Raw genomic sequence first — 26,936 nt, forward strand, 5'->3', positions numbered from 1 at the left:
TGTACAGCGCTTGAAGATAAGACTTCCCTTAACCTCTTAACGGTTCTTAACTGTGATAATATGTATTTGGACATGCAGGATATTCCAGAAAGAAGCAGCTCAGTGGCCCATTCGTCGGACGGTGGCCAGCAAAGGAAGGTAAGTGGCCAAGCTGGTCAGCTTTCACTCCCGGTGTTTATACTGGACCCGGAATGGCGCCATGGGTTGCTGTGTCCCCACCAAGTGCAAAGGGCTCTGCAAAAAGCAGAAGAGCAGCAGATACATTTAATAGTTATGTTTAACTAACATTTAAATGTTAGATAGTCAAAAGAATTATCTTAGTTTACTCATATTGTTACAAATACAGTTTCTCAGAGCTTTAATCTAACAGACTAAAGACCCAATCCTGAGAGGATTTCTTAGCTCCACTGAAGCCATTGAACAGGGCCTTTATGGCTGCTCTTTGTTTCACTTGCTCCGACAGAGGATGGTATATGAGACCTTGTGAAGTTCTACTGACTTTGAATGGTCTTCACTGACACAATTTTCTGTGGATGCAGACCCACCTTACCATCTACTCCAGTGAGAACAGATATGACAGCAAATGATCCGTCAGCAAGAGGTAACTTTCATCCCCATTTTGGGTGGACTTCCTACTACTGCTTGAGATTAACATCTCATGTTCCTTCAGGAGAACAGAGGAATTGAGTTCTCCCAATTTTCCACTTAAAGAACGACTCTACAGAGCCCATGTCACTCCAAACACCTCCTTCTTCTCCTTAGTGGAACATGCTAGGTTGTGACATGTAGGTGTGTGCATTTTGCAGAGCTCATGTTTGTGAGGAACACAGCTTTCTGGAAAGCAGAAAGGACACAGTGCAAAACTACTGCACAGAGAGGAAGTACACGGGAGACCATGCCACCCTCTTACGTGTAAAACCCCTCTGCACCACAGTCACTCCTTCAGTCTCATCCCAATCTGCTCCTCTTCCGCCACTGAAAATGCAGGTAAGGGCACTGCTAGCACTACTTTGAGATCACTGCCTCTGATTTCCTGTCAGCTTAAAGATATTATTGATCCAATTCCATATTCATTGCTTTTGTGAGTCGCAGAAAGCAATGAAAAGCCTCTTAAAATATTTAGGCAATGATGAGACAAAATACTTTATTCGACGCGTTCTTTTATACATGGAGCAGCACAGTTAGCATCACGGGAGCCATGCTGGATTTTCTGAGTAAAAACAATGTCAGAATTATTCATTGTATGTTTTATAACACTCCTGACAGCATTTTGCTTCCTTGTAGGTAAGCAGAGTTGAGCGTGGCTGTTCAGCTGAGCATCACGAATGAAGGATTAAAAGATGTGGAATGTTAAATAAAGGCACAGATCATTTACCGCCTTTGGTACTGAATCCAAAAGAACAAACTCATATTTGTATAGGAAAAGCACAACGAACAACTGGATTTCCATGATAGCAAACCACCTGCAAGAAAAGGGAGAAAAATGGTGAAATTCCATCATGCCCATAGAACATGTGCTGTTAGCAGGGAAGAAGCAGGATCTCTTTTGCACATTTTGCATTCCATGCTTTAGTTCTGCCTAAAAGTTCACTTCCAATAGGAAAATCAGGTGTGGTTTTGTTCTGCTTCATTAGTCAGTGAAAAGCATGAATGTAGGAGCTGCCCCTTCTTTCCAGTGAAATTTTAGAACTATTTTATCTCTCTGACACCCTATCTTAAAACAGATCCTTTTCATTATGTTTTTTTTTTTTTCCACAGTGTACACATTTATGTTCCTCTAACACTTGCTGACTTGAAATAACTTCATAGGAGTTAGAGGAAAGTCAAATATAGAAAAAGCTATATGACTAATTGTGCTATATAAAGTTATATAATACAGCTGGGAGCCTGATGACATCAGAGGAGCTGTGACAGTGGGAGTTGTTATTTAATGTGTCAGCATTAGAATGCAGTATGAGACCCAAGGGGATGATTTTTTTATTTCTGTAACACAGTCAGAAAGCTCTTCCTTAGCCAGTCTGGGGAAGATCCCAGATGACCACAGGTGAAGTCCTCTAGAGTCTAGACCCTTGTTTTTTCACTTTAGAGACATGTAAGAACTTTCTGCGTTCAGGCACTAGTTCACACTTATGTCGAGTTATAGGATTACTCATTTGTGGAATTTAGACACGTCCTGAATACTGTAACAGTACCTTGCTCTTTCTACATAGTTAATTTTCCATTATCTGAGAGATCCTGGAGAGCTTGGATAAAACACAAACTGGGCAATTCACTGTGGAGAAGACCACATGATTTCACAAGGTGTCAGTCTGGGTTTGTCCTGACAGATGCGAAGAGAAGGTAATAAACCCCAAGAGACCCAGGGCAGCTCCTGCAGAGCCGTTCGGACCCCTGTGCTCCGGAGCAGGAGGATGTGTGTTTGCTTTGGCACAGCTGCAGACCCCAGCTATGTCTGTGATTTCACATTGCAGGTACCTCGAGATAGGGAGCATCTTGTGACCTTGAGCCTGCAGCACAGAGACATGTGGATCAAAATGAGCTCGGGCAGGTCTCAGGCCCAGCTCAATGCCAGCAGCACCGGACGAGGATGGGCTCCCTCCTGTCACTCCGCGTAGTGCTGCTAAGGGCTCCTCGTGTGAAGGTGCTGAATTAGCTTGGACACACCAAGCTGTGACACCAATGGGACCAAGTTGCTTGTTGAAGGTGTGTGGAGGCAATCAAACTGCCTCCAGGTGGCCCTTCAAGGGGAAGACCTGCTCTTTGAGGGCTCTCCTTCAAGGCTGGATGTGCGCTAAGCAGCTCCGACAGCTCCGAGTGACCTCTCTGCGACTGGGTTAATCTGCAGTTAATCTGTAGTTATCCTACTCTGCAAACAGAGCTGCTGAGACACAAGGACAATCCATGGCTTGCCAGCAGGCCACATCTTCCTCCATAAGAGGAAAGCAGGATTGCTGAGTCCCAGACTTCCCATGAGCTTTCCTGCAGCTGAATGCTCCTTAGGTCCTACTGGTTTCTCATATTCATGATTGAGTTCTACAGCAGTTTTCCCTTAAAAACTGAGTCACTCATGTCTTCCTGTTTTATTTAGTGACAAAGGGGCTTCACAGGGAAATACTCCTTAAAATATTGTGTACAATGCATTACCATGTATTTGTGCCATAATGCAATCTAGGAGCCCAACTCTGGAGATCTTGCAGTAAATGGATAAAATCAAAGTAGTCAAATTAGTCTGAGAATAAAATCAGAGCTGTTGTGCGGAAGGATTTATATTTGCATCATATGATAGCAAACAACAGAGAGATGTATGTGAGATTACTCCAGTCATACAGGTGACAGTTACCTGGTTAGACAAAAGTCTTGTGGCATGATTTGTTACCAAACCTTTTCCCTAGGTAATGAAGAAGATAGGGTGGAAATGGATTTGTGGGAACTCTTCTCATGTCAGTTTGCTACAATATTTAACAAGTATGTTATTCCTAGCTTTAATTAAATTAGCATTTAACTTCATGCTGAACTTTTGCAATTTGAGCAGAAAATGCCAGTACACAAAATGCCAGTATCAAATTAAATGAAAAATCACCTTTAACTTGAAAAAATCTTGTTTAGCTCAATTATACCAAGGAAATCTGCAACCTGGAGCCTAGATACATCCTTTTATTTAATTTCCTTTTTTTCCAGGGCCACTTGGAAAAATCATTTTAGCATTATTAGTGGTGAAACACAAAAGCATATGTTACCATGTGGCCTGGTAAAAGGGTCTGACAAGACTTTTTGTTTTTCAGCAAATAAAAGATCCTGTGTAGAACATTCATCAATTTCTTTTTGATCACAAGCTTATTTTACAGCTAGTAGCTGAATTCAGAGAACAGCCTGAACCAAGAAATAGGTCAAACATTTCTCAAACATACACAAGCAAACAGTGTTCAGCAATATTGTTTTGCAGCTTGTCCTGCACCTGCGGACGTCTCCTGTGAATTCTACCACTGCCATTTCTGGGAATGAGGCTGTGCTTGTATTTAGCAAAGGAATATGGTAAAAGTCATAGAGGCAGAGCAGTGAGTGAGCACTTTCCACTGACAAGCCTAAATGGTGAATGCAGTTTTACTGCTGGAGCCTGTGTCTTTAATATCTTCACAAAATGTTTCTAACATTCCTAGCTTGCTACATGGTGCAGAAGAACAGAGATCCTCTGGGACACCCTCTGGATTCCTCACTGCAGGTGGGACTTAAACTAACTTGTTTTAAGATTTCTTGGTTATTGGTTCCTAGAAGAGGTCGCGTTTGAATGTACAAATGTCTCAACACAGAAAGAAAGGAGCAGCTCCGTGGGACTTGTTCCAGGAAGAGAGACAGCAGAGAAAACAGCAGAAAGATTGCAAGAAACATCAAGGTTGGCACTGCTGGAGACCAGAGGCACGTTCTGGGATTTAAGCCTTCACACAATTGTGTGGCCCTTGATGCAAAACAGAAGAGAATTAAACACAGAGGAACAGGTTAGGGCTTCTGATGATCAGCAGAGATGTTACTGGCATCAAGGAGGATGAGAAGAAACTCTTGGACCAAAGAAATGTTCATTAGATTAGTTTGCGTTTTATGGCAACCTAAATGCTTTTGTGTATAAAGTAGTGTGCTTGTAACTGAAAAGGTGCCCCAGGAACAGCAAAGCCAGGCTGATTTTCTTCTCTGTGGGGAAAAGCCCCAGTGTATCTCTCTTTTGATACACTAGTCTCAGATTCTGCTTTTATATCATGGCTTAAGCTGCCTTTTCCGGGAATAAAACCACTTTCAAATCAGTTTAGGCAAGGCTCAGATTAATTCTGAACATTAGGGGGCTAACAGAGAGCAAAGCAATGAAAACACTTTATCTCTAAGTGTAAGAGGAGCCCAGTTCGAGAGAGCTGTTCTTTGCAGGGTTTAGGAATAAATAAACCCCAGCTGTTTCACTGACCTTCCTGGACACTGATGCTTCCCTCCTCCGAATGCCACAAAGCTGTCCAAGAAAGCATTCTTCTCTAAATTTGCCTCTTTCCAACGATCCTGTGGGAAGAAAGTTTTTTTTTTCCCAAATCAGCCTTATATAAATAAAGCTTAACTTTATTTCTCCAGGCTAAAAATGATCTTGGACAGCTAATCCTCAATACAAAGTCACACTAATGCCTTTTTTTTTTTTACTATTACTCAACCTGTTATGGTTAGAATCTGGATACAAAAATCAGCACTCTCTCAGGGAATGAAATGAGGTCTCCATTTTAAAGGTTCTTGGGTGCCTCAGAGTTCTGGAGAGGTTTTCAAAATCAGCCACAAGTAGACATTCATCCTATCCCTCCTTCATCTTCTAAATCCTGTATTTTGAGCTGTTGAAATACCTGAAAAAAGGTGGTCCTTTTACTTTTAAACATAAGTACATTCAAAAAGTACATTCAAAAATGACTTTGACCAGTGTCTTCTCTCAATCCCAAGCTAGTACCACAACACACAACTCCTGTATGTCCTTCCCACATACTAGGACCATTTCTAAGACACTGTGCACAGACAAATGCATCGTATTTCAGTTGTCACATGAGAAAAGACAAGGATTTCACAAAGTGAATGAGCCCAAATAAAGAAGGATTTAGCCTGCTTGAGAGGTGTGTGTTGCCTGTGAAGTTAAAATGGTGAGAAGCAGAGATGGGCACAAAAAAGCCACTGAACTCTTAAAACAGCCTCACTCAAGCCACTGTGTGAGAAAATGCACTATTCCCTACTAAAATTAGCGTGCCTGTACCCAGGATGGCTTCTTATTTCATCCTCACCTGTTTTAACAAAAAAAAAGGAATAAGAAGTAGAGCAAGGCAGTACGGACTAGAATTTGAGTGGGCTGGTATCGACAAAAGTGAATCTCTTGAGCGCTGGGTGACAAACTATACCAGCCTCCTATACCTATACTCAGGACAACTGAACCAAGGCCTTCAAGTTACACTCCTGTGAACTTTCTTGTAGTTATTCCTCTGACAAACCCATCTTTAAAAATAATTTAATATATATGTATATATATATTTTTTTCTTTTTTGGTCATCTTAGACCATTCAGAGCATTCTGAAGAGGAAACCTGTTAATGTCAAAAGCTAGTAAAAGCAAGATAAGTATTTCAGAGGTGACAAAACAAAGCAATACAATTTGCAATATCCAAGGGGGACTGCCATATTCTGCTGGAAGAAGGATGAATTTCTAAACAACAATCTAGCTTTATTTTTTCTTCAAATAAAGTTATCAAGTTAACGGAAAAGGAAAGGATCTCAAACTGGTGAGGACTATGCTAGAAAGGAAGTTTTATTTTAATTACTCCTTCATATTTTAATTACTCCTTCATATATTTCTAAAAAAAGACAAACAGATAGTGCTAAAAAGAGCAGTTAGAAGCCTGCCCACACAGCCACCTGGAGTGGAATAATAAGGAAGAAACTCTAGATGAGCTACTGAATTAGCAGAGTTAATACCCACCAGAAATCATCTGACTGGAAGGACCAATGAACCTGGGTAAATACATGAAGATGAGATATACAAACAAATGCCAGGTAGAGGAGAGCACTTGGAGCTTGGTTCAACAGTGAAGTCAGTGGAGTCTTTCCTTGATGGGCTTTGAATCAAGATCAAAATTTTATCACTTTATTCATATATATATGTAGATATTTATGTATATATAAAATCCAGAACATATCCAGAACAACCTTAGTCTTGCTTATTCCTTTTTCCATCGATTTCTCTGTATATGAGGTCATGTTCCTTCAGAGGATGGTAAATACTGAACTTTAAGCAAACTTGACTGTATACTTTAGGTGTGAAATACGTGAAAAAGAGAAAAGACAGAAAAATAACAACAATGAGAAGAAAAAAACTCTCTACTCACAGGTTTGAACATTTCTGGATCAGGAAAATATTTTGGATTCCTGTGCAACCAATATGGAGACAACATCAGCATGTCACCTGCAGGGACATTGAAATTCTGAAAAGGAGAAGCAATTTTAAATCAAGGTAGAAAACTTATGTTGAACTCACAAAACATTCCCTCCTTAGTTCTGTTTCAACAGGAGAAAGTCCTGAGTCTCTCTGCTAGCTTAAATTATCTAGAACTACTAAGAGAGCTCTTTCCAGAAGAATCATATAATATTCTTTTGGAAAACAAACAAGCAAAAACACCTCACCTGAATTCTTATTGGATTTACTACTTTCTTGGTGATTGCTCCTGGCGACCTCAGCCGAATGGCTTCCAAAGTGCACCACTTAATAAAAGGGAGCTTCTTAAGATCATCTCCAGAGACTTCTATTTTATCTTTACCTGTTGTAGATTGAGGAAAAAGGTTCTTTGTAAAAATTAGATTTCATACTTACTTTGATTTGCATTGACATATCTTGTTTTAGAGCTTCTAACAGAATACCTCAAGACTTAGGACCTTGTCTTCATCCAGAGATTTTTCTATTTCTGAGTAAATACATAGATCAAAATTTGTACAATTTAAGTCCATTTTGGTTAAGGAATACCTTTGAAGATGATTTTAATAACAGCTAAATAGCTGTAGGTATGGCCTTGGCCAGCCCAGGTCAAACAAAGCTCATCTTGGAAGTTATGCACCTCTGGATTTTTTTAGTACTTGGGTAGGATACTATCTCAGGGACCATAAGCACCAAGATGAGGAGTCACGGTGAAGCTCTTGGGTTACACTGATGCTAGTAAATAAGAGAGAGACAGGGGAAAAGTTCAAACATTGCTTCATGATTATCCATACTGTTTAATTAATGGCATTTTTCCTGACATGGTTTTGATCCATGTTAATTAAGAGTCTTCCACAAAAGTCTCAACATGGTTCACGCAACTGCAAGTGGATGACTGCTCCAACAGTGACTGTTTTGAGGGAAAGAAATATTAGACGCACTGGAGTGAATCATGCTGGACCAGCTGGCCACAGATGAAAGAGAACGGTTCCTGGCCTGCTTTTTTCAATAAGATAGTTGTAACTCTGGTGAGTTACAACTCACTACACGAGTTTTCATAGTTTACATGCCATGAAATGCAGCTGAGCTAGAAATTGACTCCATCACAGATATGTGAAAAGAAGTATGAGACTGGCTAACACAAAACTAGCTCTAAGTGGTAGGTGTGGAATGAGCTGATAAATGCATTCTTTTTTCCCCCCCTACCTTATTTTGCTAATATCAAAGGTGGTTATGCATAGAAATAAGCCATTAGCATATGATGAGTAAAGAACTCAAGCTTGACCTGTTGTTATCAGTAGTTCCCTTAACAGCAACATTCAAAATTCCCAGCCAAGGACCAAGTGTGCCATATGCTGGGCCAATGGGGAAGAAAACATTTCCAGGTTCCCAAAGAGCTGGTTTATTACCTGCTTTGCCAAAAACAGAAGCCAGGTCTTCCATGATTTTCTTGTAAATGGACGGATAGGACAATATGAAAGCAAGGGTCCAAAATGCAATCTAAACAGAGATGAAAGTACTTCAACTCAGGAAGGCAGAACTAAATTACAGCTTGTAAGTATGTCTGTAGCCAGACACTGAGGCAGGTGAAAACATTTGCACTTATTTGTATGTGTCTGGTGTTGTTGAGATACACAGAGAACTGTATTTCCTGGTAACATCCACATGTAGGATAATACTGTAGAACAGATGACCTCTACTGATTTGCTAGAACTGTAATATTATATAAAGGAATTTAGAAAGAAAGACTCTGGATTATGCATCTCATTTTTATCCCACTTCCTCTTCTAATCAGGCCAAGACAGAGGATAATAACATGGTATGCAAATCTGATCTATGTTTTAAATGAAGAGAAAGAAGGTAAAACTTACAGGCAAAGAAATCCCATCTATCACACATTAACAACTACCCCTGGTACAAAATGTGTACTGCTCTCAGGTACCCTCAGTTGTTGGGGGTGTGAATTTACTGAGAACATCTGTCCTTGTGTCTACTCAAATGCCCCAAGAGAGAAGGCTACAGTGACAAGGGCTGGATGTGGAGCTCTCCTCCTGCACAGGCGTTACCCTGCTGAATTCAATTGTAATATTAGGCAAGTAACCACTCAATAACAGGAGCAGAGGGCTCAGCTCCTGGGAGATTAGGTCTGGTCATCTGCTGTGTACTTAAAAATTCCTCCTCAGTGAACCTTACACAACTTCTGCTTTGAGCTTTGAAACACAAAAGCTTCTTTTAATTTCAAACAACTAGATGGTAAAATTGATTCCTAAATTAGAGTCATTGTATGTGATTAGATTTAGCAGCCTGAATGGAAAAAAAAATAAGTAGTGGATTCCTACTAATATTAACAGAAATGAGGTTAAATAATTTGCAGAGCACTGTCACTGTGACTCATACTGAATGGGCAGGAGAAGTTTTAATTAACAGTAAAACAAAGGGTAGTATATCTCCTTTAGAAATAATTTGCTAACTGATTATGTAATGAAGTTGAAAATCAAGAAATTTAGGAAAAGAGAAAATCCTCTTAAGCAGGATGAAATCAGAAGGACTCCTAGCACTGCCAGGAGTATTTCTTGCCAGCTAGCAAGAGACCTAGTCTGCACACAGATCTGGTCATGGGCCATCTGTGTGGATAGGGGATGAGAACTCCTACTGTTATTACACAAATAGTCCCACACTGATGCAAATCTACTTCTGTAAAACAAATCTGGTAGCTTGTTTTTCTTGTACAGCAGTTGAACAGTGTGTCTTCACTGTACGAGTTGAGGAAGGGTAACTGCATTGTTTCAGATGAAAGGGTTTAACTTGTGAAAATCCCCTTTGGAAGGTGAAAGGTCTCTTTTCATAATTCCAGTCACCAGAACAGTGGCTTGTGACTATTCTGAGAAACAACGAAATATCTGTATGTCTATTTACAGCTGAATATTACAGAAGTAAGTAATGATAGCATTATGGAAGGAATGTCAGTTATCCTGATAACACACAACAGGCTATGCTTCTCACTTATACCAACAAGTAAATCCACAGACACCCCAACAAAATTATTTCAGAGTAAATTGTAGCAATATCCAATTTACAAAAAGTAAAGAAACATCTACTGGCAGTACCTATAAAATAACTCATTATCATACTTGTTTTTTAATCACATTTGTAACAGACATAAGTATGCTGCAATGAGCTTACTGCCATGGCAAATAAAAGATGGTTTTGCTGCTATGACTTTTTCATTTGAGAAATTCTTATATAGGCATTAGGTTAGCCTAATTCATTTAGATATTTTGGGATTGTTAGCATACATCTCTCTGCATCATTAATCCATCAAATTCATTTATAAGGCTGTCAAAACTCAAATGCCAACAGAAACAAACTGTTGCCTTTCTTCCTCTGAAGCAGTAGATATTTGTACAGTAAAGTACTTAAAGTGAAACAGCCAAATTCACTCATGGAATAGAGTTCTTCATTCTCAGTAGACTTACACAGGTAAGGTTACCCTTGTATTATGATTTTGATATTATTATAATTGGGAATGTCAGAAAATTCAAAATAGATTCTCTACTATAAAAGAGAGACAGTGTTTCAGAACAAGAGCTAAATGCTTTTCACAGCTTAGTACTCTGATCTTAATATAAGAAATAAATTCTTTCATATATTCATATGTATGGAAGATATGTTCCTGAAATGTTGTTATGATAGGGGACAGTACAACTTAGGAAAAATAGAAGAAAAGTTCTTGTCATTGTTTCTGTGACTTTACAACCTGGGTCTATTTGTAGTGATCTATGTGGGTGTGATAATCCTGTCTTTGGAATATATGCAGTGTGTGACCTCTGGTTCAAAGTCTTTGCTTCCCAAATATAGGCTTTTAAACAAGAAATAGTTGTTTCTACAGCTGATGTACTTACAGGGATAGCATTTGCTTGGGAAGCCCACAGCATTAAGAGGCCATAACTGGGAGCCAGATGTCTTCCCTGTAAATTATCCAGGAGATGTTGCAGTAGTGTCTGATAGAATTGGAAAAATAATTATGTGAACTTCTAAAAATATATTAAAATATAGCACAGAGTAGGGCTTACCAAAATGCAAGGACATAACAGTAGTTTATCAAAGAGAAATAATGTTAATTATAGGCTGTTTGGGCTCAAAAAGTAGAGAGGTAACAAGGCTGTTCAGAGAAAACGGGACTCACTCATAGGCAGAGGGCCAAGAGTACTCAGTGCACCATGTAAATCCCTATTGATACTTGTGCTATCTTCCATTTTCTTAAGATTCTTAGTGGACCTCACTGCTCATTGTTAATTGTATGTGGAAAAAGAAAAAACAAAAACAAAACCATTTTTTAGAAATCCCTGCTCTGTTACTGTGTTTTGAACAACCTGATTGAACTAGATTGAACAAATTGTATGGATGGAAACAAATAAAATGTTCTGTAGGTGCCTGCAAAAAAGTAATTGTTAAGAAGGGGTGGTCTGACATATCAGCAAACTCTTTAGTTTCGGGTGTTAGTGACTTCATTATCTTGATATCTTTGAAATCATAGCACCTGTGTAACAGCTTCTCTTTATACTATTTACTTAAGTAAAAGCTGACTGTGCATCCAGAGAAGACTTCTCTAATTTTCAAAGGAGAAAGTCTGACCTTGAACAAAAAGTGATTGTTACTTATTAAAGTCCTCCATAATGAAAGACACTGAGCATGTGTCTCCTGCACCTTCTAACCTTCCATGATCCTCTCCTCAGCTTTCTGTTTCTTCCCATTCTCCAGGCTAAATATTCCTCAGGTTGATTTTATAAAGGATATTGCGGTATGTAAAACTTTTTAAATAAATAAAGTTTAAATAAAATTTGGGTTGTTTAATAATCTACTCTTTAATCATTTGGGAGATCAAAATGCCCAGACCAGTATACACTTGCATTTGTCAGTTGCACTGACAGAACTGCTGTCATAGCTAAGGAGAATAACCAAGAGAACAACTTATCACAGCTTTGACACAATCAATATTTAGGCTACTTGGCTTCCAATCCAGCAATCTGCTATTTTCTCATAGTCTGGCCATTGCAGGATCTACTCACTCTACATCAGGGCTTAAAAATAGTACATACAAGATTTTGAAATGTAACAGCCCAGTCCCCTTGGAAAAGCAACTGAAGAGGTCTTTCTCTTGACTCTTTCAACTGCTCGCTATGACTATGATGCCAGGGGTTGGCAGTGAGTCATAGCACCAATCCCTTGGCTTAAAATTCCCCAGAGGAGGATGTTAATTCTCAGAACTGGAAGCAACAAATTAAATTGAGGAGTGGGGCTAAAAACATCTACAGTCACCTAACATAGATGACAGCAGTACTGGATAGTTAAGGTATAGCTATAAAAGCAGACACATAGGACCTGTTTCTTCCAGAAATAATTCCTGCCCTTCATTCTGTCTGCCAGAATATAGAGCAAAGTCATCTACTTCACAGCCTCGGATGTTTACCTTGGATGCGGTCTCTGAAGGGTTGGTCTTTTCAGCATCCAACACCACTTTCTCAAATAATTTTAGAAGCCATTTTTTGGATTTAGACCAGTTTCTGTAAAGAAAAGCAACAAACAAGAAGCACTTGACCGAGGCAGGATAAAGCAACATTTCCTTTTCCATGAGAACTACTCCTTGCTTTCTTTGCAAAAGCCCCTGGGCAACAGTCAGTTGAACAACAGTCAGGTGTCAGTCTGACTGACAACAGGACTGGTTCACATGAAGAATACCAGATGCTCAGGGGCTGAGATGTCCACATTGACTCGGTCTCATCTTGCAGACAGGACCTGTGACTTGAGACTATCAGATTTTCATATCATTTCCAGCATAGTTTTGCAGTGTGACTTTGGACAGTTTGCTTAGGCCATTTTTTCCAGGAACGATACCCTCACTGAGAGTAGAAAGGTTTAATTTTTAAATTCTCTCTTAAGGTAATTTTTAGGTGCTTGGCGAGAGTACAAGGCCCAGGGCGCTGTCATGGCCCTTGACACTGACAGCTCTGCAAGGTCGTTGGTATTTGGCCACCTCTGCATTCACGGCCAGCTCTGTGATGGTGCAGGACATCACCCTCCAATGGAAGGTCACTCATGGCTGGTACCGTAACAGCAAGCAAACTGAACCCAGCGGTACTATGTGCACTGTGTCTGCTCCTCACCTCAGGAAACACTCAGGCATTTGAGAGGCATATTCGAAGTCCTCGTCGAACTTCTGAAAATGCTCTTCAAACTCCTTGATTTCGCTCTGGCTCGTTGGACAGATGCCTTTTCCAAACAAAGTATTCACCACTGCTGGATACATGACATGCCTGCAAACACAGGACCACTGTGTCAGGCCATAGGGAAGCTCTTGCAGCAGTTTTAGGCCGGGACACAGCGTAGTGAGTTGCCAACATAAGATGCTGTGGGACTCACGCTCCATTGCTGTATAGGAGGGCTAGCACAAGGCTCATACCTCACTCATTGCAGAGGCTGGGTGATGCCAGCCCAGGCTAATCCTCTGCCCGCAGCTGTTAACATTTGCTCACGTGAAGGGTGGCAGGGTGCTGAGGTATCTTTGGTCAGCTTTGGTCAGCTTTGCGCACTGAGGCCCCCTTCTCCTCACTAACCATCTCTCTAATTTCAACTTAGCCCATGGGGGCTTCCTGGATGTTGCAACCAGGCGCCCACAGAAATCCTTTCTCTGATTACTTTGCTGGAAGGAAAGATGCTCTTTTTGTTGCTTTCTTTTTGCCTCACTCCTACCCTATCGGCTCATCTGCTATGCCCCAAATTTCCAGCTCCTTTCCCAGGGCACCCCATGTGCACATATTAGCTCCAATAAACCTTTATGGGTTCCAGCTACTGCTAAATGGGTACAGGCAATAATTGTTTCATGTTCTTGAAAGATCCTAAGGAAAATGGAGCCACCTGCTGGCTTTACGGATTCAACTTCAAGGCAGATAAATTATTCAGAGCATTGTATTTCAACTCTTACTCATCCTTGTTTAGAAAAATGCTAAGAACAGATCAAACTCAACACAGTTTTACTGTGGATAATTCTTGCAGATCTTGCAGTTTATAAACTAGGCTATGACTGGTGTTTCAAATTTTCGACAAGTAACATCCCATTTATACCTATAAGCTTCATTTCTAAGACTGCCAGAGGGCATGACAGCCATGCCAATGGGAAGAATTCCCTGCTTCCCATGGATGCATCAGGAATGCAGTATGGCGTGATGCCCTGTGTATTATTTGCATAACCCTGTCTCCAGTGACCCCGTCTTAGTCCATGCTCCATGCTGGTACCTGTGTAGCACAGAGCAACAGGTCTGTCCCTGCCATTAAAAACTTGACCACAAATAGATTCAAATGGGGCGATAACAAGAAAATGCAAGACAATATTAGCACAGTAGTCATTGCACAGTGTGACATGCTGCCAAATTGGATGATTGTCCATTTTTTTCACAAGGCCTCACAGGAGAGTAGTATTTGCAGAGGCTAAAGCGGTACCTCTGCAAATACATAATAAAGAAGGAGCACAGGAGAAAGCTGATAGGAGCTTTGACACTGAATGAAAAAGTTAAGAAGAGGTGGAGTATGAAAGACGTTGAAAGGGAAAATAAAGGACATGCTAGCATGAGTTAATTGAGAATGGAGAGACAGGGAGGAAAAGAAAAGAAAGTGGAGCACAGCCAAAGCAACAGACACCAAAAATGTCTTTTGCTGGTGGGCTCTGAAAAGACACATGGCAGGGAAGGTTGTGTTTGCTGGAGCCAGTGAAAAGGATGTCAGTGAGGAAGCAGATGAGATGCTGATCTCAGAGAGGAGGGGAAACACCACAGGATGTGGGGGTATCCACCTGCTCTTGAGATCAGTGGCACTGAGGGCTTAAACACCCTGCCTTTTACCCCAGTCAATTCACACTACATTCATTGAGATAATAAGCACCCAGTGAGTGTTTCTGTTGCAGTAAAAAGCTTTATCTTAAATGTATTAAGCAGAAAAAGTCAGCAAAAGACAACCTGGATATGAGATCTTACAGATAAGGCCAAGCTGAAGGCAATGTTTAAGTCATAGTCCTGATGGAGAGGCAAGACACAGGTGTTATCTGTAGTGATCAGAAAGGAGAGGAGGTTAAAAGTTTCCATGAGATTGTTAGTTAGGGGATTTTTTTCAAAGTAAGGATAAAGTTTGGGAAGGAAGAAAGATCTTATTTAATAGGCCAGTCCTAGTGTATATCATCCCCCTAGATGTCATAAGAATTTTTCATCCTTTTGAAGGCCAAACATTTTGTCTGTTCAGAAGTTCTTTATAAATACTTAAGCTTTCACCCAATCTTTTTGAAAACAGTGTTTGCTGGAAGTCATTTTCTTTTCTCTTCTTTTTCTTCCAAATACCCAACTCAGATGTTTCTCCTACCTGGGAGAAAGATCTTTAGATGAAACCCTGTCCACTCTGTAAACCACCTGATGCTTTATCACTGTATCTTGACACACTTTTTCGAATACCTGACGGCCTGTGCTCCTGTGGCACAGGTTTATGCTCATGTTTCTGCTTCCATACAGAATACCTGTGTATAGGATGTGTTGCAAAATTCCCTCACCTTACCAGGTCATTGAGGTCACCTGTTCCCTGTGTACCCAGGTGTCCCATGTGCTCGTGTAGTTCTTTACACAGCGTGTCCGTGAACGGCTGCAGGTTAGAAGGACCCATTTTCCCCTTCATCATGGTGTACAGGTTACCGTGGTTCTGATAAAAGGCTTCTGCAGGAACAGAAACTTTACATAAAAAAGAAACAGAAATATGTTTAGCGAAGTGGTCAAGGTAGATTTTCAAAGAGTGATACAGTCAAGATCTTTTATGTATAATTGTTACTTTGATTTAAATGCCTTAAGCCTCGTATTCCTAGAGTGAAATTCCCACCAACTTGCCATCTGACCCTGCAGAGATTCTGGTGCCCTTTGCTTCTAACAACAGTCCGTGTATCATCTTCCTGCCTCACAAAACTTCAGTGCAGGAATCAACAGTCAAGAGACTTCCTTGTGGATGTGCAGAAATGCTCATGCATTCTACAGAAAGAACTGAAACCAGAATGAAAAATAAATGAAAACAAGAGAAAAATAGCTTTGTTCTTCAGCAATCTGCTGTAGTTGACCCTGCTTTGGGCAGAGGGTTTGCAGCAGATGATCTCCAACCTCAGCGATTCTGTGATACTGCTATTTAATCTCTCTGCAACTTATCTTTCATTTCACAGCCCAGAGTTGTCAAGCTGTTTCAAGTAATTCTTGTCAGTGCAGATGTATATGACATAGGACTTTTGCTAATGATATGTCACTGGGCATGGGAGGCACCGTATCAGGCTCTAATAACTGATTAATTTAAGTTACTGAAAGGTAACTAATTATTAATGCTAGTTATCATTCAAATCAAGTGACAGGATAACATATTATTGTTCCAGACTTCGTCACAAATAGGCAGAGTGTCTAGGTGCATAAAAAGCACCGATCTCTAATGGGGGTTGCTTGATGATAGAAGCAGTAGAAGTCTCTGATTCAAAAACTTAAAAGCCTGTATCACAGAGAAGCATAATGAATTGCATTTCCCCTTGATTCTGTCGTATGGTCATAGGTTAAGACAGGCATTTAATGATCAAAAAGCCAAAGGGCTCTGGATGAAGTCTTTAATGTTACTGGGTAAACAGATTCGATTTTCATTAAAAAGAATAAAAAGAAGATCCCATTTACCTGCATTCTGGACAGCTTGTTGAACTGCCTGCTCAAAATTTAAGTCTTTAGACGTAAAAAATGTTTCGGCCCCTTCTTCATCAGTCACAAAAGTAAAACGTTTTCCCAGAGCAAATATTGTGAATATGGGTCCATACTGAAACAGACAAGGATTTTACATTAATGCTGATGCATTTTACAAGACCTCACTAATGCTAAGAGGTCAGGCAAGATGTCCTGTTCCTTCCTGCTACCTGTACTGGAAGTTCAGAAGTGCACAAAGATGAAAATGAATCGGAGCAAAATTTGTAGACTTATCATGGATCAAAAGGCAGAATTACAGGTGCCTGCCTGACCTCTTGTAAAATAGAAGATTCCTTCTATTCCTTCTATTCCTTCTCTGGCCCCAATATTTTATGTCTGAAATACATTACAGTTCCAAAAAATAAAAGCCCACCTGGATTTAAAGAACCAAGTGATTGACTATCCACAGTATCCCTTGGCTGCCATAGTAAAGCACTAACACCAAAAACATAAAGCTCCACCTATTTCAGCCTGCATTTTTGTAACTAGCACTCCCCATTGCTGAGTCTTCTTATCCCTCCCTTTTTTTTTAAACCAAAAATCTCTTTCTTGAATAGGTGGTTACAGACTAATTTTAATAGTTAACAAACTGAGCGGGATCAATTGAGCTTGTCATGCTGAGGAATGCTTCTGGTACCATAAACCTTTGTCCTGTTTTCCCTTGATCTTCTCTAACATCCTAGATGCCTCTCAAAACTTTTAGCAATGAGAATTCACTTCCAAATTCCTGTGTTATAAAAAGATCATTGATATTTGTGGATACTTTAAATGGGCAAAGAGATGTGCAATATCTGCTGGATAAGAGATTTGGAGAAGAAATCAGAATTAGGAAACAGGGATATTTAGTACCTTTTAGTGAAGCTGATTTCCGATCAGAGGCAAAACCTTTGGAAATTGAAAGCCTGGTACTTAGATTTGCATGCACACTGCAGTCTTTAAGTAAAATTACTGCAAAAATGAAAATGTTTGTGACTCACACGAAGTCTGTAGACATATCAAGGAATTTCCTTTCCTATTTCATGTCATATCACTGACTAGGGTGAAGATAAATTTTCTGTTGAACCAATGGGAGAACCTGAAAGCCCTGACTCCTCCTTGCTTACACTGCTGATCTCATCTATTTTAACCATTTCTCCTGCTGTTGGTGTCTGTACTCTAAAGCCTGCTTCATCCAAAGTGTTTTAAAGCCAAGGAAAAGATCCCTCTTGATATCAATTGATTTTTTACTGTGTCTTTCAACTGCAATTTATTAAAGAAAGAATGACTGTTTAAATTCCCTGGGTAATAATAAATAAATATTGCTGTAATAATAGCTAGCTTGTTCAGGTGGTTGTTTCATGGTGAAGAGCATGTCCTGAGCATCTGTCTGGATAAAAGTCAGTGTGTTTGTGCCATTTTAGTTTTGATTCAGATTTTTAAATTTAAAATTAACATTAATATGGAGAAAAATATTTTTTTTAAAAAATAGCATTAGGTAATAGCAATCTGAAATAGAATGTAATTATCTCAAAAAAGGTCACATTCAGTTAAAGACTGGGATACTTTATTTATTTTAGGCAATTACTTGTGAGCAAGATGTCAAAACTCCCATTCTAGTCAACAGAGACCTAGTCTATGCAGTCAGGGAAGCCTAAAATCTGGTTCATCTGACCACCTATTACCTACGTTACCTTTATGGAGATCAGCTGAAATGTTCTTAGATGCCTCTGATGTTACTGAGTTTGTGTCCACTGATCATATGCAAAGCGTAGACACAGAGCTCGCATGTAAACACTGACACATGGTCAACCAAATTCTATGCCTTAATCTTGATTTGAATGCCATCCAATCTACTGAAATCTATTTAGAATATTTCAAATTAAACAATATTGAATTAAGTCAAACACAATTAAAACAAAAACAGGCCGCCAGAACAAGTCAGCACAGTTAAACAGTAGAATGAAGGTGGACATTCAAAGTAATAACATACCTTTCAGAAAATAGAAATATGTGTTCAAACAGGAAAATGCAAATAAATAGCTTCTCTGATAAAATCAAATGTTAAATTAAAATGCAGCAGACAAAAAATGGTTTGAGGATCAAACTGCTAATGGCAACTCTCCATGCCAAATAATGTTTGGCTTCTCCAAACACAACAGATGCAAAAAGTCTCCCAGTGTATTGCTGAGCCTGACAAATGCTCAAGGTGTAAAGAAACGAGGTGTGGGAGCAACTAGCAATTGGCAATTTACATCAGGTTAAGTCAAGTCCCACCTTGGAGCCTTTCCTTATGGGTGCTAACATTTGTTTCGAAGAAGTAGAATAGGCTTGGGAACAACTTGAACAAAGGCCAGGTAAATCAGTAATAAATATTTTAGTTCACAACTGTACAGGGATTCAGATGTACACACAACAAAATAAGGGCTCTAAATCAGCTTTTAGCACTCAGCTGTGGGAGTCCTTTCAAAGTGTCAGCCTAGTATTCAGTATTTTCCTTCAGAAAAGGAAACAAAATGTTGGAATTGCTAGGAAAGGAACAAAAAAGGTACAACAAACATCATCTAAATCCATTTTCTGTCCATACCTCCAGCTTAATATGTATTTCTGCCCATATCATCTCAGAAAGGATATAGCTACCTAGGAAAAATGAAGGGATGGAAAGCAAGGATGAGCAAAAATATGGAAGTTTCAGTAAAAGACAGCAAATAGATTTAGACACTTGAGCCTGGAAAAACGAAAAGACAAGAATTATTCCTTATTTATCATAATGCAAAAACAGGGGGGCATGTCCCATAAGCCAGCTGGTTTAAAAAGAGAGAAAAGACTTTTTCATGTGGTATATAGTTAAAAATATGGAATTCATTGCCACAGGATGCTGACGAAGCCAAAACCATAAACAGGGTAAAAAAGGGAGAGAAGGGAATCAGTTTCTATATGCAAAGTCCAGCCTAGAATGTCCCAAAGCCGTTGACTGCTGGAAGGCTGGAAGGACGGTCAGAGAAAGCATCCTCCACCCTGGAGATGGGTTCCTTGTACCCTTTTACTAAGCATCCCTAACAGCCACTACTAGAGACACATGCCTGAAGAAATGGACTTTTCCTCTGTCCTGGTATAATTATTCTGATGTTCTAAGATTCAGATCAGCTCTTGAAACTGTTGTCGAAGGAGTTCTGCATTTACCCCTCTTGCACATGTGCAGGTTGCAACGGGAGCATGGGTTATCATCTGCCAACACTGTGTTCCCACATGCCAGCCCTGTCTGAAACAGTATTGTAGAAAAACTGATTATATAAATGGAGAACACAAACTGAAAAGTGTGTTTGCAATTAGGGCCTCAAAAGCTTCTTTCACTCAGGAAAATTCTGATTTTTTTCCTCGAAGAGTGGGAAGAATCGTACATAGCAGCAGCATCATGAGGCAGATCTATGTTCTCATGAAAATATCACTCTGGAGGGGAAAAAGAAAAAAAAAAAGCTGAAGAAGGTTCTCCAGAATCCCAAAGGAAGGAAACAGGTCATTTAGAAACAGCATTTTACCCATGGGTGCTGCCACACTGGGAGCCATCACTGTAGGCTGAGACAGACGTGGTTGAGTCAAGATGCACTAGTTAGGTGCCCTGGGCTGTTTTTCTCCCCAGATGCACACACACCTGGAGCTCAGGGCTGGCTCCTCTCTCTATTTCAGGGACTTTAGCGCCTTATCTTATCTGTGATCTTCTGGCCACAGCCCCCTCATATGACCACGCGTACAGAACAAGGTTGAGAGGTAGATAGGGGAATCCTGGCGAGAGGCACCGTGTCTCAACACTGAGAACAACGCTAAAGGGAGACCTGCAGCTTCCCAAAAGAGGGAGCAACAATACCAGGGATTAGCCAAAGCTTTCTTGTTATCTTAAATAATACACTGACGAGAAGCACTTGAAATTCCTTATTACTCTTGTCTTGTTTGCTTGGCAAACAGGGGCACCATAGAATTTGATTCTAGTGTTAAGCAGTTGTATGTGGATTTATGTTGCATGGCGGTTCCTGTTGGACATCACTGCCCATTTCAGACAACCTGCAAAGCCACTTTAACTATCAAGGCACAGCTTAGGAGGAAGAGGTGGTATCTTTTATTAGACCAGAGATTAAATATTTTATTAGAGCAGGGGAGCCTTCTTTTATTAGATCCACAGATGACACATGGAGAAAGAAAGACAATTCTTGAGGCCCACGTTCTTCTGTAGGCGGAAAAGAGAAGCTGCAGACCTCAAGCAAAATACATAATGGAAACAATAGGAAATTAATGTGTTAATGACTTGAGAGAGAAATCAGGGAGGGATATAAACAAAAGGAATGATAATGTGTTAACCCAATAGGACAGAAAAAGAAATAATTGTCACTTTGGAAGACGGAAGGATTTATCTGAGGGAGAAAGTTTCTAATTTTAAAAGTCTCCTTTGAAGAAACCAACTTCCATAGCTGAAGAGTGCTCCACATTGCCTAGAATCCATTTCTGAACACGCTGTCTTGCTTACTCATACTAAGGACACTAAACCTCCCCCTAGCACTATTATGGAGTTTAGAATGATTGAAAATACATTTTGTGAAATTTTTAATGCCCGTCAATGACACCATTGGTGGGCAGTGACTGATTTATCTGGTAGGATTATGGTACAACGCTGAGTCCTTTAAAAAGGAGCAGGAAGAAAAGGACTTATCTTTTCTGGCTTCTGTGCCAGGAAGGTAAGGACCAAGCTTTCCCCAGAGTCTGTGAACACGCTCAGTCAGAAGAGCTTAGAGGGTGGAGGGACAGCAAAGGGACAGCAAGACAGGAGGCTTCACCAGGGAGCAGGAGCTTGCTGGGAAGAGTGTGGTGCAGCCACACGATCATCCTTGGGCACGCAGGACTGACAGGTCCCTTGTTGCCGAAGGGAAACCACAGGGAGAGTTTGCAATGAAGCAAGACACTGAGTTGCTGGACTAAAAACAAAGTCCAAGGCAAGGTAAGGTCCTGCCTGCAAACACTTAGAAGGAAGAGAGATGCAAGAAAACTATCTCCTTCTGCTTTGCCTCATTGCCAGCTTTCTCTCACTGAAAATGCTTCTTGTTCTAGTTTCTGTGCTAACAAAATTTGGCTCTGGGGTTTTATAAACCCCTTCAAGTGTTTTTAGTGTGCTCAAATGCAGTAGGAGCTGCCACAGCACCAAGAGTGGCCTAAAGGGCCTTCACGTAATTGAACACCAGCATCAGTGGACCTGGGCCACTAAGTTTGTGTGGGAGTGTTTCAGCTCACTCTATAGTACATTAAAGCTTTGTTTACTCAGACTGTGAATGCTATGTTTGTCACTCTAAAATATGATTTGTCAGGTCTGTTTAAAAAGAAATAGAAAAAAAATAGGGGGGAAAAAAAAAAGCAACTAAAGTTGCAATTTAAGTCATGGTGAAACAACCGTCCCCAGAAGGGACTGTCCTGAAAAGGGCAGTCAGGGCAGGTTGACAGATTGCGTTTGGGGAGGAATAACCCCAGACACCAGTACAGATTAGGGGCTGACCTGCTGGAAAGCAGCTCCACGGAGAGGGATCTGGGAGCCTGGGAGTCCTGGTTGACAACAGGTTACCCATGAGGCAGCAATGTGTCCTCGTGGCCAAGAAGGCCAATGGGATCATGGCTGCATCAGGAGGAGCGTTGCCAGCAGGGCGAGGGAGGGGATCCTGCCCCTCTGCTCAGCTCTGGTGAGGCCGCACCTGGAGTATTGGGTGCAGTTCTGGGCTCCCCACTACAAGAGGGACGTGGAACTTCTAGAGAGGGTCCAGCGTAGAACAATGAAGATGATTAAGGGACTGGTGCATCTGTCTTATGAGGAAACACTAAATGAGCTGGGCCTGCTTTGCCTAGAGAAGACTGAGAGGAGATCTGATCAATACATACAAGTATCTGAGGGGAGAATGTAGGGACAAGTGGGCCAAACTCTTCTTGGTGGTGGCCAGTGACAGGACAAAGGGTAATGGGTACAAGTTGCAACACAGGAAGTTCCATCTCCATGTGAAGAAGAACCTCTTTACTGTGAGGGTGACCGAGCCCTGGAACAGGCTGCCCAGAAAGGTTGTGGAGTCTCCTTCTGTGGCTTCCAAACCCGCCTGGATGGGACCCTGTGCCACATGCTGTAGGTGGGGGGTTGGACTAGATGATCTCTAGGGGTCCCTTCCAACCTTAACCATTCTCTGATTCTGTGATTCTGTTAACCTGACTGCTATCAGAATATGTTTTCAAGAGAAAAACAATGTTCTGTAACAGCCTCCTTAAAAATAAATAAATAAATCAATAAATATTATGAATGTTTTTAGGTGGAGCTTAATCAGTTTACTAAAAGCATTATATGGTATAGTTTCTGAAACAATAGGTGAATGGACTTGAATGTGCAGGTTTTTTATAGTCCTATATTTCTGCCCTTAGAAAATTACATAAATAATCCACTCGTTATAATGTTATGGATTCATCTTGCTATCTTGTGCTTAGCTTACACAGTATGCACGTATGAAGGAAAAACATCTTAATGTAGCATAAAAACTGACCTGCTAAGCTCACAAAAGCCAATGAACTGAAGATCTTACTTAGGAGCTTACTCTGTGGTGCTTCCAATGTGCTTTATTACAAGATTCACAGGTCACAGTGCTCTTCTTCCATCTCCTACATGAGCTGAAGGTGCTTGAACCTCTGCTCTCATTTTACACTCTGAGTTTATAGCACCCACTGCTGCAAAGAAGTGCTTATCAATAAGAAATCTAATAGTTCAAAAACAGAAAGCAAATTTGAAAATCCAGCATTTGTTATTAATTAAAAATTGCAGGGTTTTACATCAGTTTCAGTTTTGGATAGTTTTTGCAAGTGTGTGATCCTTCACTGTTGAATTCTTTGGTAGTGATTATGCTGAATAGCATTAAGTAATAACATCATCTAATGGAAAATATGAAGATGTGTTTTCTGTCAGTTAGGATTAGCAGTCTGAAAATTAGGTATCTAATGCAAACAGATTATTTAGGTTCTGTCTATAGAGAAACATAAAGAAAAAAAAAAAAGACATGTCCCAGGGATGAGTCTTCACATTCATCTTTCCTATTTTTTTTTTTTTTTTGGGGATAGAACAAATTGCTTGCCAGAAATGCCTGTGTCCCAACTGGTCAGGGCTACCAGCTGATACGGATGCTGGAACAGAAATCTCCCCTAACTTTAGGTGCACAAAAATCTAGGCTTCTGGTCCCAGTATCTGTCCCAGGGTTCTCCGAAGTATGAGACCCAGATAAACAGACTGCAAAATGGCAGAGGTGCCAGGTCCAAACAGGATGATCACAGCACAGAGATCACTGCAGAATCAGCTCCTGCACTCAGCAACTTCGCTGATGCAAAAACAATCCTTGTCAGCTAAACTCTCCTGAGATTTAAAAAGGACCTCTAGATTTTGCGAAGGGCAAACTTTCTGCAGAAGTTTCTCCTTTCCCTTCTCCTTGCAGTCACCCTGCAAACCCCCACGAGCAGGCGCACCGTCATGAACATTACCTTGCTTCTAGCTTGCTCTATAAACTCCAGGGGAGCTTTCCCGAACTGGAATGCAGCTCCAAACCAAGGGATCCAGCTCCTGATGCAAGGAGGGGCGCTCGGGTCTCGCGGCTGAAGCAAAACAGCCTTGACAAGGAGAAGTCCCAGGCCCGCTGCCAACAGCAGAGCGAGAGCCATGTTGCCTCTTCGCTGCCTGCTGCAGCGGCTGCTCCGCCTGCCGCAGCGCCCGGCGCCGCCGGGCTTGCCAGGATTATCCACCCTGCTCAACGGAGCCTCTTTTATCAATCTTGCCAGCTGATTGCTGCCACAGAGACAAGATGTCAAAGCCCGGAAGCCAAGCCCTTGTTTTGGAAAAGGCTGAACGAGTTTTCCTCGAAACTGGGACGAGGACCAACTCTGTTGCTTGCAAAACTTAGATGCTGCTGTGACAAATCCCTGAAGTTTGCACAAGGGAACTGTTGAGTTGCTGGTGCGCCACGCAAGCAGCCAGGGACACAGAGGCTGCAGCAAGGCTGTAGGCTCATTTTCCTCTCTTCAGCTCAAGACATGATTTTAAGGAACACCAGGATTAAAAAGTGAAAAGATTGTGATTAAGACAGCCTGTGCAGATATTTAGATTTTCATAAGGCAGATAGAAAGAAAGCTTAAGCAGTAAGCCTTATGAATGATAACTCACTTACACGAGATCATGTCATTTAAGACTGCAACGTAATACATGGGGGGTGTGTGACAGATCTGCAGACAGTGCATTTTTCATTTCCAAATTTTTACTTGACTTTTATACTTTCTTGTACTTTGAACATAATTCTGACTTGCCCACTCCGAATGCAAAAAGCAGCCTACCTGACCTACCACTGCACTGATATTGCCATCAGCAGGTTTTGAATTGTCACAGCGATGACAGAAGTCGTTCTCTGATCCTCAGGCACTGAAGACACTTTGAAATCACACTTTGCTGACCTGCTGGCCTTCTCTGATGAGATGACTGCCTCGTTAGGTGAACGGAGAGCACTGGATGTTGCATTGTTCATATTGACTTTCGTGACCCATTTGACACTGTCCCCTGTAATATTCTTATGGGTGACCTGTCAAAGTACAGGATGGATAAATGAATAGTGAAGTGGACTAAAATCTGGCCGATCTGGCTCAGAGGGTTGTGATTAGTGGCGTGAAGTCCAGCTGGAGGCCAGTCAGTAGCCATGTCCCCCAGGGGTTGATATGGGAGCCAATACATCTTCATTAATAGCCTGGACGATGGGACAGAGAGCAGCCTCAGCAAGTCTGCAGAAGATACAAAGCTGGGAAGAGTGTTTGATAGATCAGAGGGACCTCAACAGGCTGGAGAAATGGGCAGAAAGGAACCTCATGAAGTTCAAAAAAGGGAAATACCAAGTCCTGCCCCTGGGGAGTAGTAATCACAGGATAGGCTGAACAGCTGTTCTGCAGAAAAGGATCCGGGGTATCGTCATTAAGTGTTCATACAAAAATACATTGAAAAGCTACCTATGTTTGTCAGAGGTAAAAAAGGAAAAAAAAACTCAAGTATTTGAACAGTAACAAACAATATATAGATCTCCATTTCAGCAAACTGTCTGGAGGAAATATGTACATTCATGCTGATAGTACGATACTTATATGTTTAACTTTCATATCTGTGTGTATGTGCATTTCCTGATTTTATTTTATCCATCACATTCTTTCTTTTCCCACAAACAGGAAGTAACAATAAGGCCTTGTAATACTGGAAATATTTTTACATGCCTAAGCCACAACTTAAGCTGTGAGTTTAAAGTGACCCATGTATACAAGCAAGATAATCCCTCAGCTCTGTGTGAAGATCTTCCTGAAAGGCTTTGTGTTCATTTTGGAGGTTTTTTTTTAGTTTAGCTTGTGTTTCTCAGGAAGATTTAGTGAAGGATAAATGATGCTAATGAAAGGCATTATTCACATTGTGAGGGCAGTACAACCAGTACGATGGTACGAGAGATACTAATAAACTTTCCTATGCAGCTAAGCCCTCAGACTAGGCCTTATGCCTAGGGCAGATGACATTTAATGGTCTTTCCAATGTACACTTAACACGGTTGCCACTGATGACAGCAGGTTAGAGGATTGTTGTGGTCTGGCTGCTTTCCCCCAGCAGTGCATAGTCCTCCCAAACCATGCTGCTGTTCTTTCATCTTACCTAAAGTCCATGCTCCCTCCATGTATGTGCAGCCCTTGATCAAACTGACTTTGGACAGAAACCAAAAAATGCTGTGTCATTAAGAACGGAAGTAAATAAATATGGAGGGTCCTCTCTGCTGGAGCTCTTTCCCTCAGGATTTTGGTATAAATAAACTCCAGCTGTTTTATCAGCCTCCATAAGCACTGGCACTTCCCTCCTCCACAAATCACAGAACTGTCCAAGAACAGAACAATCCATTTCTCCCTGGACAGATTCATTTCAAAGATCCTGTGAGAACATTCTCACAGCTACCCCCAAATCAGTCTGGCTCAAAAATATCTTATTTTCCAAGACTAAAAATGACCATGGAGACTTAATCCCTCCATATGATACTGCACCATTCAGAGGATTATTTTCAGGCTGTTATTAATAGCATGTGTCAACAGGCTCATCCTTTCTGGATCTGTAAACATCTCCTTATTTTTTAAATA

At 40.8% G+C, this 26,936-nt stretch overlaps 1 protein-coding gene across 1 annotated transcript; it reads right to left on the reverse strand.

Moving 5' to 3' along the window:
• CYP39A1 (cytochrome P450 family 39 subfamily A member 1) lies at positions 1 to 24,459 on the reverse strand. The gene is made up of 12 exons (XM_088520117.1): positions 24,279 to 24,459; positions 16,701 to 16,836; positions 15,560 to 15,734; positions 13,134 to 13,283; positions 12,440 to 12,533; positions 10,872 to 10,970; positions 8,379 to 8,469; positions 7,182 to 7,315; positions 6,887 to 6,982; positions 4,949 to 5,037; positions 1,376 to 1,463; positions 1 to 234 (listed from the first exon to the last, which is right to left on the reverse strand). The coding sequence occupies exons 1-12, from the start codon at positions 24,453 to 24,455 to the stop codon at positions 163 to 165; spliced, it is 1,401 nt and encodes a 466-aa protein (XP_088376243.1). The 5' UTR covers positions 24,456 to 24,459; the 3' UTR covers positions 1 to 162.
• Between the last annotated feature and the right edge of the window lie 2,477 nt (positions 24,460 to 26,936).

This window comes from Tinamus guttatus, unplaced genomic scaffold, assembly GCF_059628265.1.
Source record: "Tinamus guttatus ecotype Peru unplaced genomic scaffold, ASM5962826v1 Tinamus_guttatus_pri_ptg000080l, whole genome shotgun sequence".
NCBI classification, from domain to species: Eukaryota; Metazoa; Chordata; class Aves; order Tinamiformes; family Tinamidae; genus Tinamus; species Tinamus guttatus.

Excerpts from the sequence above, each read along its gene's own strand:
- CYP39A1 (XM_088520117.1), bottom strand. The coding sequence starts at position 24,455 with ATGGCTCTCGCTCTGCTGTTGGCAGCGGGCCTGGGACTTCTCCTTGTC. Across the intron at positions 15,735-16,700 it reads ACAAGCTGTCCAGAATGCAG|TTTCTGTTCCTGCAGAAGCC; the intron begins GTAAATGGGATC and ends TTTTATGTAAAG. Across the intron at positions 1,464-4,948 it reads AAGCATCAGTGTCCAGGAAG|GTGGTTTGCTATCATGGAAA; the intron begins GTCAGTGAAACA and ends CTTTTCTTGCAG.